General features: G+C 52.4%; 1 protein-coding gene across 1 annotated transcript in view; it reads left to right on the top strand.

Moving 5' to 3' along the window:
* Positions 1-8738, top strand: part of ZBTB7B (zinc finger and BTB domain containing 7B) — an 18382-nt gene extending 9644 nt beyond the window's left edge. Inside the window, exons 2-3 of the mRNA XM_077463843.1 lie at positions 1640-2670; positions 8146-8738. Of these exons, the coding sequence (XP_077319969.1) occupies positions 1646-2670; positions 8146-8545 (1425 nt within the window). The 5' untranslated portion in view covers positions 1640-1645 and the 3' untranslated portion in view covers positions 8546-8738. The remainder of the gene's footprint in view (positions 1-1639; positions 2671-8145) is intronic.
* The last annotated feature ends 3106 nt before the right edge of the window (positions 8739-11844 follow it).

Genomic DNA, 11844 nt, shown 5'->3' with positions numbered 1-11844 from the left:
CGGTGATGTCACTCTGTATAATATATCTGGGGGGTGGTGATGTCATTCTGTATAATATATCTGGGGGGTGGTGATGTCATTCTGTATAATATATCTGGGGGGTGGTGATGTCATTCTGTATAATATATCTGGGGGGTGGTGATGTCATTCTGTATAATATATCTGGGGGGTGGTGATGTCATTCTGTATAATATATCTGGGGGCGGTGATGTCACTCTGTATAATATATCTGGGGGCGGTGATGTCGCTCTGTATAATATATCTGGGGGGCGGTGATGTCGCTCTGTATAATATATCTGGGGGGTGGTGATGTCGCTCTGTATAATATATCTGGGGGGTGGTGATGTCGCTCTGTATAATATATCTGGGGGGCGGTGATGTCACTCTGTATAATATATCTGGGGGGCGGTGATGTCACTCTGTATAATATATCTGGGGGGCGGTGATGTCACTCTGTATAATATATCTGGGGGGTGGTGATGTCGCTCTGTATAATATATCTGGGGGGTGGTGATGTCGCTCTGTATAATATATCTGGGGGGTGGTGATGTCGCTCTGTATAATATATCTGGGGGGTGGTGATGTCGCTCTGTATAATATATCTGGGGGGTGGTGATGTCACTCTGTATAATATATCTGGGGGGCGGTGATGTCACTCTGTATAATATATCTGGGGGGCGGTGATGTCACTCTGTATAATATATCTGGGGGGTGGTGATGTCACTCTGTATAATATATCTGGGGGGGCGGTGATGTCACTCTGTATAATATATCTGGGGGGTGGTGATGTCATTCTGTATAATATATCTGGGGGGTGGTGATGTCATTCTGTATAATATATCTGGGGGGTGGTGATGTCATTCTGTATAATATATCTGGGGGGTGGTGATGTCATTCTGTATAATATATCTGGGGGCGGTGATGTCACTCTGTATAATATATCTGGGGGCGGTGATGTCACTCTGTATAATATATCTGGGGGCGGTGATGTCACTCTGTATAATATATCTGGGGGGCGGTGATGTCACTCCTGTATAATATATCTGGGGGCGGTGATGTCACTCTGTATAATATATCTGGGGGCGGTGATGTCACTCTGTATAATATATCTGGGGGGCGGTGATGTCACTCCTGTATAATATATCTGGGGGCGGTGATGTCACTCTGTATAATATATCTGGGGGGTGGTGATGTCACTCTGTATAATATATCTGGGGGCGGTGATGTCACTCTGTATAATATATCTGGGGGGCGGTGATGTCACTCTGTATAATATATCTGGGGGCGGTGATGTCACTCTGTATAATATATCTGGGGGGTGGTGATGTCATTCTGTATAATATATCTGGGGGCGGTGATGTCACTCTGTATAATATATCTGGGGGCGGTGATGTCGCTCTGTATAATATATCTGGGGGGTGGTGATGTCATTCTGTATAATATATCTGGGGGGTGGTGATGTCATTCTGTATAATATATCTGGGGGCGGTGATGTCACTCTGTATAATATATCTGGGGGCGGTGATGTCGCTCTGTATAATATATCTGGGGGCGGTGATGTCACTCTGTATAATATATCTGGGGGCGGTGATGTCACACTGTATAATATACTAATACTCTATAATTGGTTCCCCCCCAGGTGGTGATGGCGACCTCAGAAGACGAGTTGATCGGGATCCCATTCCCAGAACACAGCAGCGATCTTCTGAGCTGCCTGAACGAGCAGCGTCGCCGCGGCGTCCTGTGTGACATCACCATCAAGACGCAAGGGTTGGAGTACCGCACCCATCGCGCCGTGCTGGCCGCCTGCAGCCAGTATTTCCGCAAACTCTTCACTGGGGCGCCGCCTGCGAAGTCATCCCGCAACGTCTGCCAGCTGGACTTCCTCAAGCCCGACGCTCTGGGGGCGCTGCTGGACTTCGCCTATACCGCCACGCTCACCATCAGCAATGCCAACATGCGGGACGTGCTGCGCGCCGCGCGCCTCCTGGAGATTCCGTGCGTGGTGGAGGCCTGCGTGGAGATCCTGCAGTGCAGCGGAGGCCGAGAAGAAATGGGGGGAGATGCCGAAGATCTGGAGGGCTTCCTACGGGCGCGGCAATATCTAGAGTGCTACGGCATGCAAGAGAACGGAGAAGATGCCACGCCCCCTCCGGAGGCCGAAAACGCCTTACCCCTTCCCATGGCGGTGCCGCAGAAACTTATCCCGCGAAGAGTTCGGAAGAAGTTCCTGCAGGTGAACCCGAGCCGAGCCCCGTATATCGTGGACGACGACTCCACGGAGAGGGCGGAGAGCCCCGCCGACGCTCCATCGCCGGCAGAACTACCGCCGGGCGACGGCAGCCTCAACTACGAGCGCTTCACCCCCAACAACGGGCTGGGGAGCCAGCACATGTTCGTCCCCCCTTCTCCACCCGACGAAATCTTGTCTGACGAAGAGCCCACCGACATGACCTTCCTGGGGCCCCTGGACCCCGAGCACCCGGAACTGACGGCCTCCTCCCTGGACGGCACCGACAAGCTTGTCAGGAAACGGCGATCGCAGATGCCGCAGGAATGTCCCGTCTGCCACAAGATTATTCACGGAGCTGGAAAACTACCCCGCCACATGCGCACCCACACAGGGGAGAAACCCTTCGTGTGCCAGGTCTGCCAAGTGAGATTCACAAGGTGAGCGCCACAGAACCACCCTGTACCTATGTCTGCTCCTACGGGGGCCAATAAGAACGCTCCTTCCTGTGCCAGTTATAGGTATACCAGGGGGGGACAGACATCACAGACGGTGAGCTAAGAGGTGGCACAGACATACCCCCCCTCAGTGCCCAATGATCTCAGTGGTGGCACAGACATGCCCGTCACCCCAAGTGAACTCAGAGGTGGCACAGACCTACCCCCCTCAGTGCCCAGTGATCTCAGTGGTGGCACAGACATGCCCCCCCCCCCAGTGATCTCAGTGGTGGCACAGACATGCCCACCCCCCCCAGTGATCTCAGTGGTGGCACAGACATGCCCACCCCCCCCCCAGTGATCTCAGTGGTGGCACAGACATGCCCCCCCCCCAGTGATCTCAGTGGTGGTACAGATCATTAGGAGGATGGTTTGGTCCAGTCCATCTAGCCCCTCTGCCACCGTCATTATCCCCGTCTACATCTCTGACGGCACAACTCCCCCCAGATTATAGGTGAGTGTGGATGGAGCAGTGATATTGGGGTCTAATGGGTTTTAAAGTGTAGAAAAACTGACAAGGTTCTCTGCAGCTCAAACTGCCGAGTATCGCCTGCTGATGTGTGACACAGCGGGGCAATTGCTGATTTTCAGACTCTACAGGTTGGCGCGGTTGTAAGACCTTCCCTGCTCTACTGCTTACCTTTTACCTCACTTTCCCCTTCTCCTTCACCCTCTTTCTTCCCTTGCCCTTCTTTTCCTCCTTCTTCCTCCTGTTTTTACTTCTTTGCCCCCCTCTATTCTCCTTCTTTGTTCTCCTTTATTCTTCTTCTTTTGCCCTCCTATATTCACCTTATTTGCCCTCTTTTATTCACCATATTTCCCCCTTATTATCCTTTTCCCTAATTTTTCTCCTTCTTTGCCCCACTTTATTCTCCTTCTTTGCCCCACTTTATTCTCCTTCTTTGCCCCCCTTTTTTCTCCTTCTTTGCCACCCATTATTCTTCTTTATTCTCCTGTGCCCCCTCTATTCTACTTCTTTGCCCCCCTTTATTCTCCTCCTTTGCCCTCCTGTATTCTCCTTCTTTGCCCCCTTTATTCTCCTCCTTTGCCCCCCTCTATTCTCCTCCTGTGTTCTCCTTTGCCCTCCTGTGTTCTCCTTTGCCCTCCTGTGTTCTCCTTTGCCCTCCGGTGTTCTCCTCCTTTGCCCTCCGGTGTTCTCCTCCTTTGCCCTCCGGTGTTCTCCTCCTTTGCCCTCCTTTATTCTCCTCCTTTGCCCTCCTTTATTCTCCTCCTTTGCCCTCCTTTATTCTCCTCCTTTGCCCTCCTTTATTCTCCTCCTTTGCCCTCCCTTTATTCTCCTCCTTTGCCCTCCTTTATTCTCCTCCTTTGCCCTCCTTTATTCTCCTCCTTTGCCCTCCTTTATTCTCCTTCTTTGCCCTCCTTTATTCTCCTCCTTTGCCCTCCTTTATTCACCTTATTTGCCCCCCTTATTCTCCTTTTCCCTCATTTTTCTCCTTCTTTGCCTCCCCTTATTCTCCTTCTTTGCCCCCCTTTATTCTTCTTTATTCTCCTTCTTTGCCCCATATATTCTGTTCCTTTGCCCCCCTTTATTCTGCTCCTTTGCCCCCCTTTATTCTCCTCCTTTGCCCCCCTCTATTCCCCTTCTGTGTTCTACTTTGCCCTCCTGTATTCTCCTCCTTTGCCCTCCTGTATTCTCCTCCTTTGCCCTCCTGTATTCTCCTCCTTTGCCCTTCTTTATTCACCTCCTTTGCCCCCCTTATTCTCCTTTTTCCCTCATTTTTCTCCTACTTTGCCTCCCCTTATTCTACTTCGTTGCCCTCTTTATTCTGCTCCTTTGCCCCCCTTTATTCTTCTTTATTCTCCTTCTTTGCCCCCTCTATTCTACTTCTTTCCCCCCCTTTATTCTGCTCCTTTGCCCCCCTTTATTCTCCTCCTTTGCCCCCCTCTATTCTCCTTCTTCTGTGTTCTCCTTTGCCCCCTTTATTCTCCTTCTTTGCCCCTTTTATTCTCCTCCTTTGCCCTCCTGTATTCTCCTTCTTTGCCCCCTTTATTCTCCTTCTTTGCCCCCTTTATTCTCCTTCTTTGCCCTCCTTTATTCTCCTTCTTTGCCCTCCTTTATTCTCCTTCTTTGCCCTCCTTTATTCTCCTTCTTTGCCCTCCTTTATTCTCCTTCTTTGCCCTCCTTTATTCTCCTCCTTTGCCCTCCTTTATTCTCCTTCTTTGCCCTCCTGTATGCTCCTTCTTTGCCCTCCTTTATTCTCCTCCTTTGCCCTCCTTTATTCACCTTATTTGCCCCCCTTATTCTCTGTTTCTCTCATTTTTCTCCTTCTTTGCCCCCCTTATTCTACTTCGTTGCCCTCTTCTTCTTTATTCTCCTTCTTTGCCCCCCTTTATTCTTCTTTATTCTCCTTCTTTGCCCCCCTCTATTCTACTTCTTTGTTCTCCTTTCTTTACCCTCCTTTATTCTCCTTCTTTGCCCCCCTTTTTTCTCCTCCTTTACCTCCCTTTTTTTTCTCCTCCTTTTGCCTCCCTTTTTTTTCTCCTCCTTTGCCCCCCCTTTTTTTCCTCCTTCTCCTTTGCCCCCACCTCCCTTTTTTCTCCTTTGCCCCCACCTCCCTTTTTTCTCCTTTGCCCCCACCTCCCTTTTTTCTCCTTTGCCCCCACCTCCCCTTTTTTTTTTTTGCCCTTGGTTCTCCTTCTTTCTTCTCATCTCCCGTCTCCCCTCTTTCTCTCCGCTCTTCTTTTTTCCCCTCTAAAAATAAAAAGGATTTTTGAACTCTCCATAATATCTTTTTCTCTGAGTCTATAAAATAATAATAATGAAGCAGGCCCTCGCCTCCCCATCCCATCCCCCCCACACACCTCACATCTGCTCAGCTGTAGCAGGCGGCCCCAGGAGAAGATTGTATCTGATGGTTGTATGGTGTATGTCTTCCTCAGTCAACTCTGAGAAAAGATTTTCCGGCAAGTACAAAAATCTCCTCCGTCATCCAGCTTTATTAGCAATGAGCACCCCAAAGGGACATCCAAATGCCACCCAAACCAAAGCAGTTTAGGCAGAAGTGGGCTGGTGGGAGGGGTTTAAAGCCCCAAGGGGCCCCGGGCCCTATAGGAGATCTCTGGTCCTCATTATATAACATATCAGCATTGTCGCAACAATATTTATTACTGACAATCCAATATAAGAATCTCCTTTTACGTTGGCTGTCTCCACAACTTCCTGAATTCCCAGCATGCTTTGCAGCGTCTCCATTTTTTTAAAGGACTACATATCCCATGGTACCTTGCTAATCCCTGTACTGACTCCGCCTCCTGAAGCTCCTCCTCCTCTCAGCACCTCTGTACCTTCAGGAGGCGGGCTCTGTTAAAGGTGTGACAGGGCAGTGGTTACTCACGGGGTCCACAAAATTCACGGACGTCAGTGTGTGGGGTCTTCACAGAGGAAGTTTACAGACTTCAAGGGATCGCTAAATGGCGGACGGCGGTCCGGACCAAGTTTAAGGTCCTGTCCGGAGCGCCACTGTCCCGCCATTTAGGAGATGGCTCCCCCTCCCCCAAGTCTCGGCCGCTCTCATTGTAGGCAGTTCTTACCGGCAGGCGTGGGTGGGAGCTGCAGGCATTAACCAGCAAGGTGATTGGTTGCTAGGGCACAAGGGCGGTCCTAGCAACCAATCATCTTGTGAATAAGAAATAACTAACTTCCTGCCGCTCAGAACTCTTCAGCCCCCGCTCCTTGCTCTTCCTACAGGGACAGCGGCTGAGGTTTGGGGGGGCCGCTCAGAACTGTACAGCCTCCCGCTTTCCTCTGTGTGCCCGTGTAAGTAAAGGGGCAGAGGATATAGCAGTGATGGGGGGGGGGGAGTGGACCAGAGGTCACCACTGTGACGGCAGTCATTTGAGGGGGGGGGTGCTGAGATGTGAGGGGGAGCTGAGGACACTGATGTGGGGCTATGATGTGAAGGGGGGGGGGCAGAGAACACCCGGGGGGGTGGGTCATGTGAAGTGGGAACAGAGGACACCCTGGGGGGGGGCGATGTGAAGAGGGGGCAGAGGACATTGATTTTGGGGCTGTGATGTGCAGGGGGGAGAGGACACCCTGGGGGGGGGGTATTGATGTGAAGAGGGGGCAGAGGACGTTGGTTTGGGGGCTGCGATGTAAAGAGGGGATAGAGGTCACCATGGGGGAGGAAGAGGGGGCAGAGGACACTGATGTGGGTGCTGTCAAGGGGGGGGAGAGGACACTGATGTGGGTGATGTGAAGGGCGCGGGAGAACACCCCGTGGGGGGGTTGATGTGAAGAGGGGCAGAGGACACCATGGGGGAAGGGGAGAGGCAGAGGACACTGTTGTGGGTGCTGTTATGTGAAGGGGGAGAGGACACCCTTGGGGGGAGGGGTTGATGTGAAGAGGGGGCAGAGGACACCCTGGGGGGGGGGGCAGAGGACACTGATGTGGGGGCTGTGATGGGAAGGGAGGGAGAGGACACCCTGGGGTTTGATGTGAAAAGGGGGCAGAGGACACCATGGGGGAAAAGGGGGGGTCAGAGGACGCTGATGTGGAGGCTGTGATGTGAGGGGGGCAAAGGACACCCTGGGGGGTGTTGATGTGAAAAGGGGGCAGAGGACACTGATGTGGGGGCTGTGATGTGAGGGGGGCAAAGGACACCCTGGGGGGCGTTGATGTGAAAAGGGGGCAGAGGACACCCTGGGGGAAGAGGGCGGGTCAGAGGACACTGATGTGGGGGCTGTGATGTGAGGGGGTAGAGGACACCCTTGGGGGGGGGGGGGTTTGATGTGAAGAGGGGCAGAGGACACCCTGGGGGGGGTTGATATGAAGAGGGGCAGAGGATACCATGGGGGAAGGGGGGGACGGAAGACACCCTGGGGGAGGGAGCAGTGATGAGGGGGAGCAGAGGATACTAATGTTGGAGCTGTGTAGTGTAAAGGGGGGCAGAGGACATCCTGGGGGGGTCATGTAACGTGGGGGCTTTGATGTGAATGGGGGGCAGAGGAAACCCTTGGGGGGAGATTTTGATGTGAGGGGGGGGGGGGGGGGGCAGAGGACACCACTGTGGGAAAAGAGGGGGTGACATGAAGGGGGGGGGTTAAGACACTACTGTGATATGCAGGGGGGCAGAGGATCTGATGTAGGAATGGGATTGTGATTTAAGAGGAGGGGACTGTGAAGTGAATCGTTCCTCGGCTGGAAGAAAATGTTACTGATTGGACCACCGTGAATTTGAATTTGTTACCCCTGATTTAGTACATGAAAACTGGTAAAACACAGGAAGTAATTGATTAGGACGCACCCTGCACCTGTCCTGCCCCTCCAGGGGATTGCTCCCACCCACCTCTCTCTCCGCTCCCCATCCAGGAGTTGTTCTGATTATGTGTTGCTTCCTGTTGAGCGTTTTGCCCCACCTAACGGCCGCCATGTCTTTTCTCTCTCTCCCCGCCAGGAATGACAAGCTGAAGATCCACATGCGGAAACACACGGGCGAGCGCCCTTACTGCTGCGAGCACTGCAGCGCCCGCTTCCTGCACAGCTACGACCTGAAGAATCACATGCACCTTCACACCGGAGACCGCCCCTACGAGTGCACGCTCTGCCACAAGGCCTTCGCCAAGGAGGACCACCTCCAGCGCCACATGAAAGGGCAGAACTGCCTGGAGGTGCGCACCCGCCGGCGACGCAAAGAAGACCCCCCGGCTCCGCGCATCATCCCCACCCCCGGCCTCGACCTTACCAACGGCAAGATGGATGACCTCCGCCTCTCCATGCTGCACTACTGGAGCCTCCCTCAAGCGCACTCAGAAGGGGGCAGCCCTGAGGGGCCTTTGGTACTGGACCCTTCGTAGCACTCTGGTGACGGTAAACGCCCCCACCCCCCCCCTCCGCAGACGAGGGGTCTCCCGAGAGGAAGATTTCTAGTTTAATCCGCAGCACTTGTGCTATCCCCACCACAGACATTCTCATCGTCCCCTAAAAAAAAAATATTTGATGTACCTTCTCTCCTCAGCCATTCCTACGCGCCCCCCTCCCCCCCCCCCCCCCCAAAAAAACCACCCCCTCCCCCGTCACAATCCCCGAAAACGTGGATGGACTGATTGCTGCAAGTCCGACCGAACCCTGGCTGGACTCTAAAAGGGACGGGGGCGGGGAAACCAAAAGACTTAAAAATTAAAAAAAAAGGGGGGGGGGGAAGGGGGGTCAGGGTTGGGGTGGCGAGGAGAGAAAAAGAAAAGGGGGGGGGGTCCAGTTCCGAAACCTCAGGGATCATTCAATGTGGTGTATCTTTCCAGATTGGCTTCTCTAGAGCTAGAATAAGATATTGATAATCGCTATTTTTTATTGAATGAGATACATATATATATATATATAATATATACTGTCTGTATATAGAGAGAAAATGCACAGGTATATATATATATATATATATATATACAAATATATATATATATATATAAAATAAGGAATATATAATAAGAATTTAAATTGCATAGAGATAAGACAGAGAGCAATAATTTGTTTTGTGAGCTGTTTGGGTGACGCTGCAATGGCGGAACGTGGGGGGGAGTGGGGGGATGGGATGGGAGGAACGGGTCCCCCCCACTTGTTCCTTGCTTCATGGTGGGGGAGGGGGATCAGATGGAAGAATTACCCCCCCCCCCCGCCCCGCAAACACTCGTTCCTTGCTTTATGGTGCTGTGCCTTCTCTGACTGTACGAGTGTCTTGTTAGCAACCCGCGATGCGCAAATCCTACCGTCATTACTCCATTATAACCGATATCGCTTCGCTGCAATAAAAAGGTTAGAAATTGACATTATTTGGGGGGGGGGGGGGGGGATACTCTACTCCTCTTCTACCTGGACGCATCTCCATTCCGTTGGGGGGGGGGGGGGGGGGGGCGTGCTTTTAAAAAAATCCCACTTTTCTAGGTGGAAAAAGGTGTGCGATAAAGGCCTCTGCCACCTGGTGGCGCCCCCACCACCTTCCTGGGCAACGAAGGCGTGTAAAACAAGGCCTCTGCCACCTGGTGGCGCCCCCACCACCTTCCTGGGCAACGAAGGCGTGTAAAACAAGGCCTCTGCCACCTGGTGGCGCCCCACCTCCTTTGTGAACGATAAATGTGTGAAATAAAGACTTCTGCCACCTCGGGGGCCCCACCACCTTCCTGGGGATTAGGCGGGTGTAGTTAGGATTCTGCCACCCGGGGGGGGGGGGGGGGCTGGGTGGGGGAGGCGGATGTCTACCATCTTCCTGGGTAATAAGTGGGTGTAGTAAAGCATTCTGCCACTTGGTGGTGCCCAAACTACCTTTCTGGGCGATTTAAATATGTGTAATAAAGGCTTCTGCCACCAGGGGGCCCCCACCACCTTCCTAGGTGAGAAGTGGGTGTAGTAAAGGCTTCTGCCACCTGGGGGCCCCACCACCTTCCTAGGTGAGAAGTGGGTGTAGTAAAGGCTTCTGCCACCTGGGGGCCCCCACCACCTTCCTAGGTGAGAAGTAGGTGTAGTAAAGGCTTCTGCCACCTGGGGGCCCCCACCACCTTCCTAGGTGAGAAGTGGGTGTAGTAAAGGCTTCTGCCACCTGGGGGCCCCCACCACCTTCCTAGGTGAGAAGTGGGTGTAGTAAAGGATTCTGCCACTTGTCGGCACCCCGAACGAACTTTCTGGGTGATAAGGGCGTAATAAAGGCCTCTGGCCCCTGGGGGTGCCCCACCACCTTCCTGGGCGATAAGTGGGCAGATTCTGCCACTTGGTGGCGCCCCCCCACCCAAATCTTAGGTGACAACTGTGTGTAGCAAAGGCCTCTGCACCTTCCTGGGAGATGAACGCACATAGTAAAGACTTCTACCACCCGGGGGCGCCCCAGATGTTGCACAACGTCCATTTGATGGGGTTGGGGGGCGGGGCATGCTCTGTTCCTGCATGAACTGTGCAGGGTCAGTAGATGGCCTGCGAGCACGGACGCGCTGTTTGGGAGGGTGTCGGATACCGGGTGGTGATTGGTTGTATTTGGTGATTTCTTGTTTTAATTCCATTTTTTGGATTATTAAGCCATTGACATCCTTAAACTGGAGCCCCTCCCCCCCCCCCCTTATTTGTCCCTTAAATTATTTTATACTTTCTTGTGATTGGGTAGATTGGATCGCCAGTTTTAGATGGTGAATAGAATGGAGGTTGGTAAGGGCAGGACCCTGTGTGCGTGGTGGCCGCGCCCTTTTTGTTTTGGGTGGCATTCTGGGTAATAAACGTGAGCAGCGCGGGCTTCCGTGTAGCGTGCTGGAGCCGATTTTTTTTTTTTTTTTTCTGTTTGTACTTTAAATTATTATTATTGAATGTTTGTTTTTTTTTTTCTGCGGAGGATCGGGGTACGGGGGGGACACATTACTGCACAACGCCCGAGTCTGTCTGATGTCCAGCCGGGATGGACGAGGTGACTGGGTCACCCTTTTTATATACAACCGAAAAGACCGCCCCCGCGGAGCTGAGAGGCCGCCCCCATGTGGAGCTGAGAGACCGCCCCCCCCGCGCGGAACTGTTTAAGGGAAAATCCCTCCTTTCTCTACAGACTCTTTTGGAGGCGGTATCTCCAGACGCAACTGATAAAAGCACTTTTGTAGGTTTTAGAAGGGGGACCCCACCCCTTTTATTATCTCAGTCTGGGCTGGTTACTAGAAAATTTGGCTCTCAGGGGCCCCCGGTGAGGAGTTCTCTGTAGATTTTTTTTTTTTTTTTTAGAATTTTTGCTTGAGAATGCAGCAGAAGAGGTGAGACTCTTGTGCCAGCGGGAGATCAGAACCTGAGGACCAGGAGATCTCACCACTGGAGTCCCTGGTTGTCACCTATAAGTGAAACACAGATGCATTAACTGTGCCCTTAATAGCACCATCGAGGGTGGGGGGGGGGGGGGGGGGCTTGGGGTTGTAATGTCCAGTTGCCCCGGGCGGGGCAGATAAACAGACTTTTCTATCCATTCCTGTGTCAGTAATGTGTCTCCCGACTCTTTATAAAAATAATTATTTAATTGTCATTGTTTTGGACCAAGAACCCTCTGGAAGAGGCTCCTACTTCCAGCGAAATGCGTTATTTTGTACACCCCTCCCCCCATTCCCCACCTCTGTACAGTTTAAAGATAATAAGGACCGGAGGG

The sequence above is a fragment of the Lithobates pipiens genome, unplaced genomic scaffold (genome assembly GCF_037356315.1).
Source record: "Lithobates pipiens isolate NorthernLeopardFrog02 unplaced genomic scaffold, aLitPip1_a1.2 Scaffold_30, whole genome shotgun sequence".
NCBI lineage: Eukaryota > Metazoa > Chordata > Amphibia > Anura > Ranidae > Lithobates > Lithobates pipiens.
The sequence above is the reverse complement of the archived record's forward strand: the minus strand, read 5'-3'. Positions and strand labels throughout refer to the sequence as shown.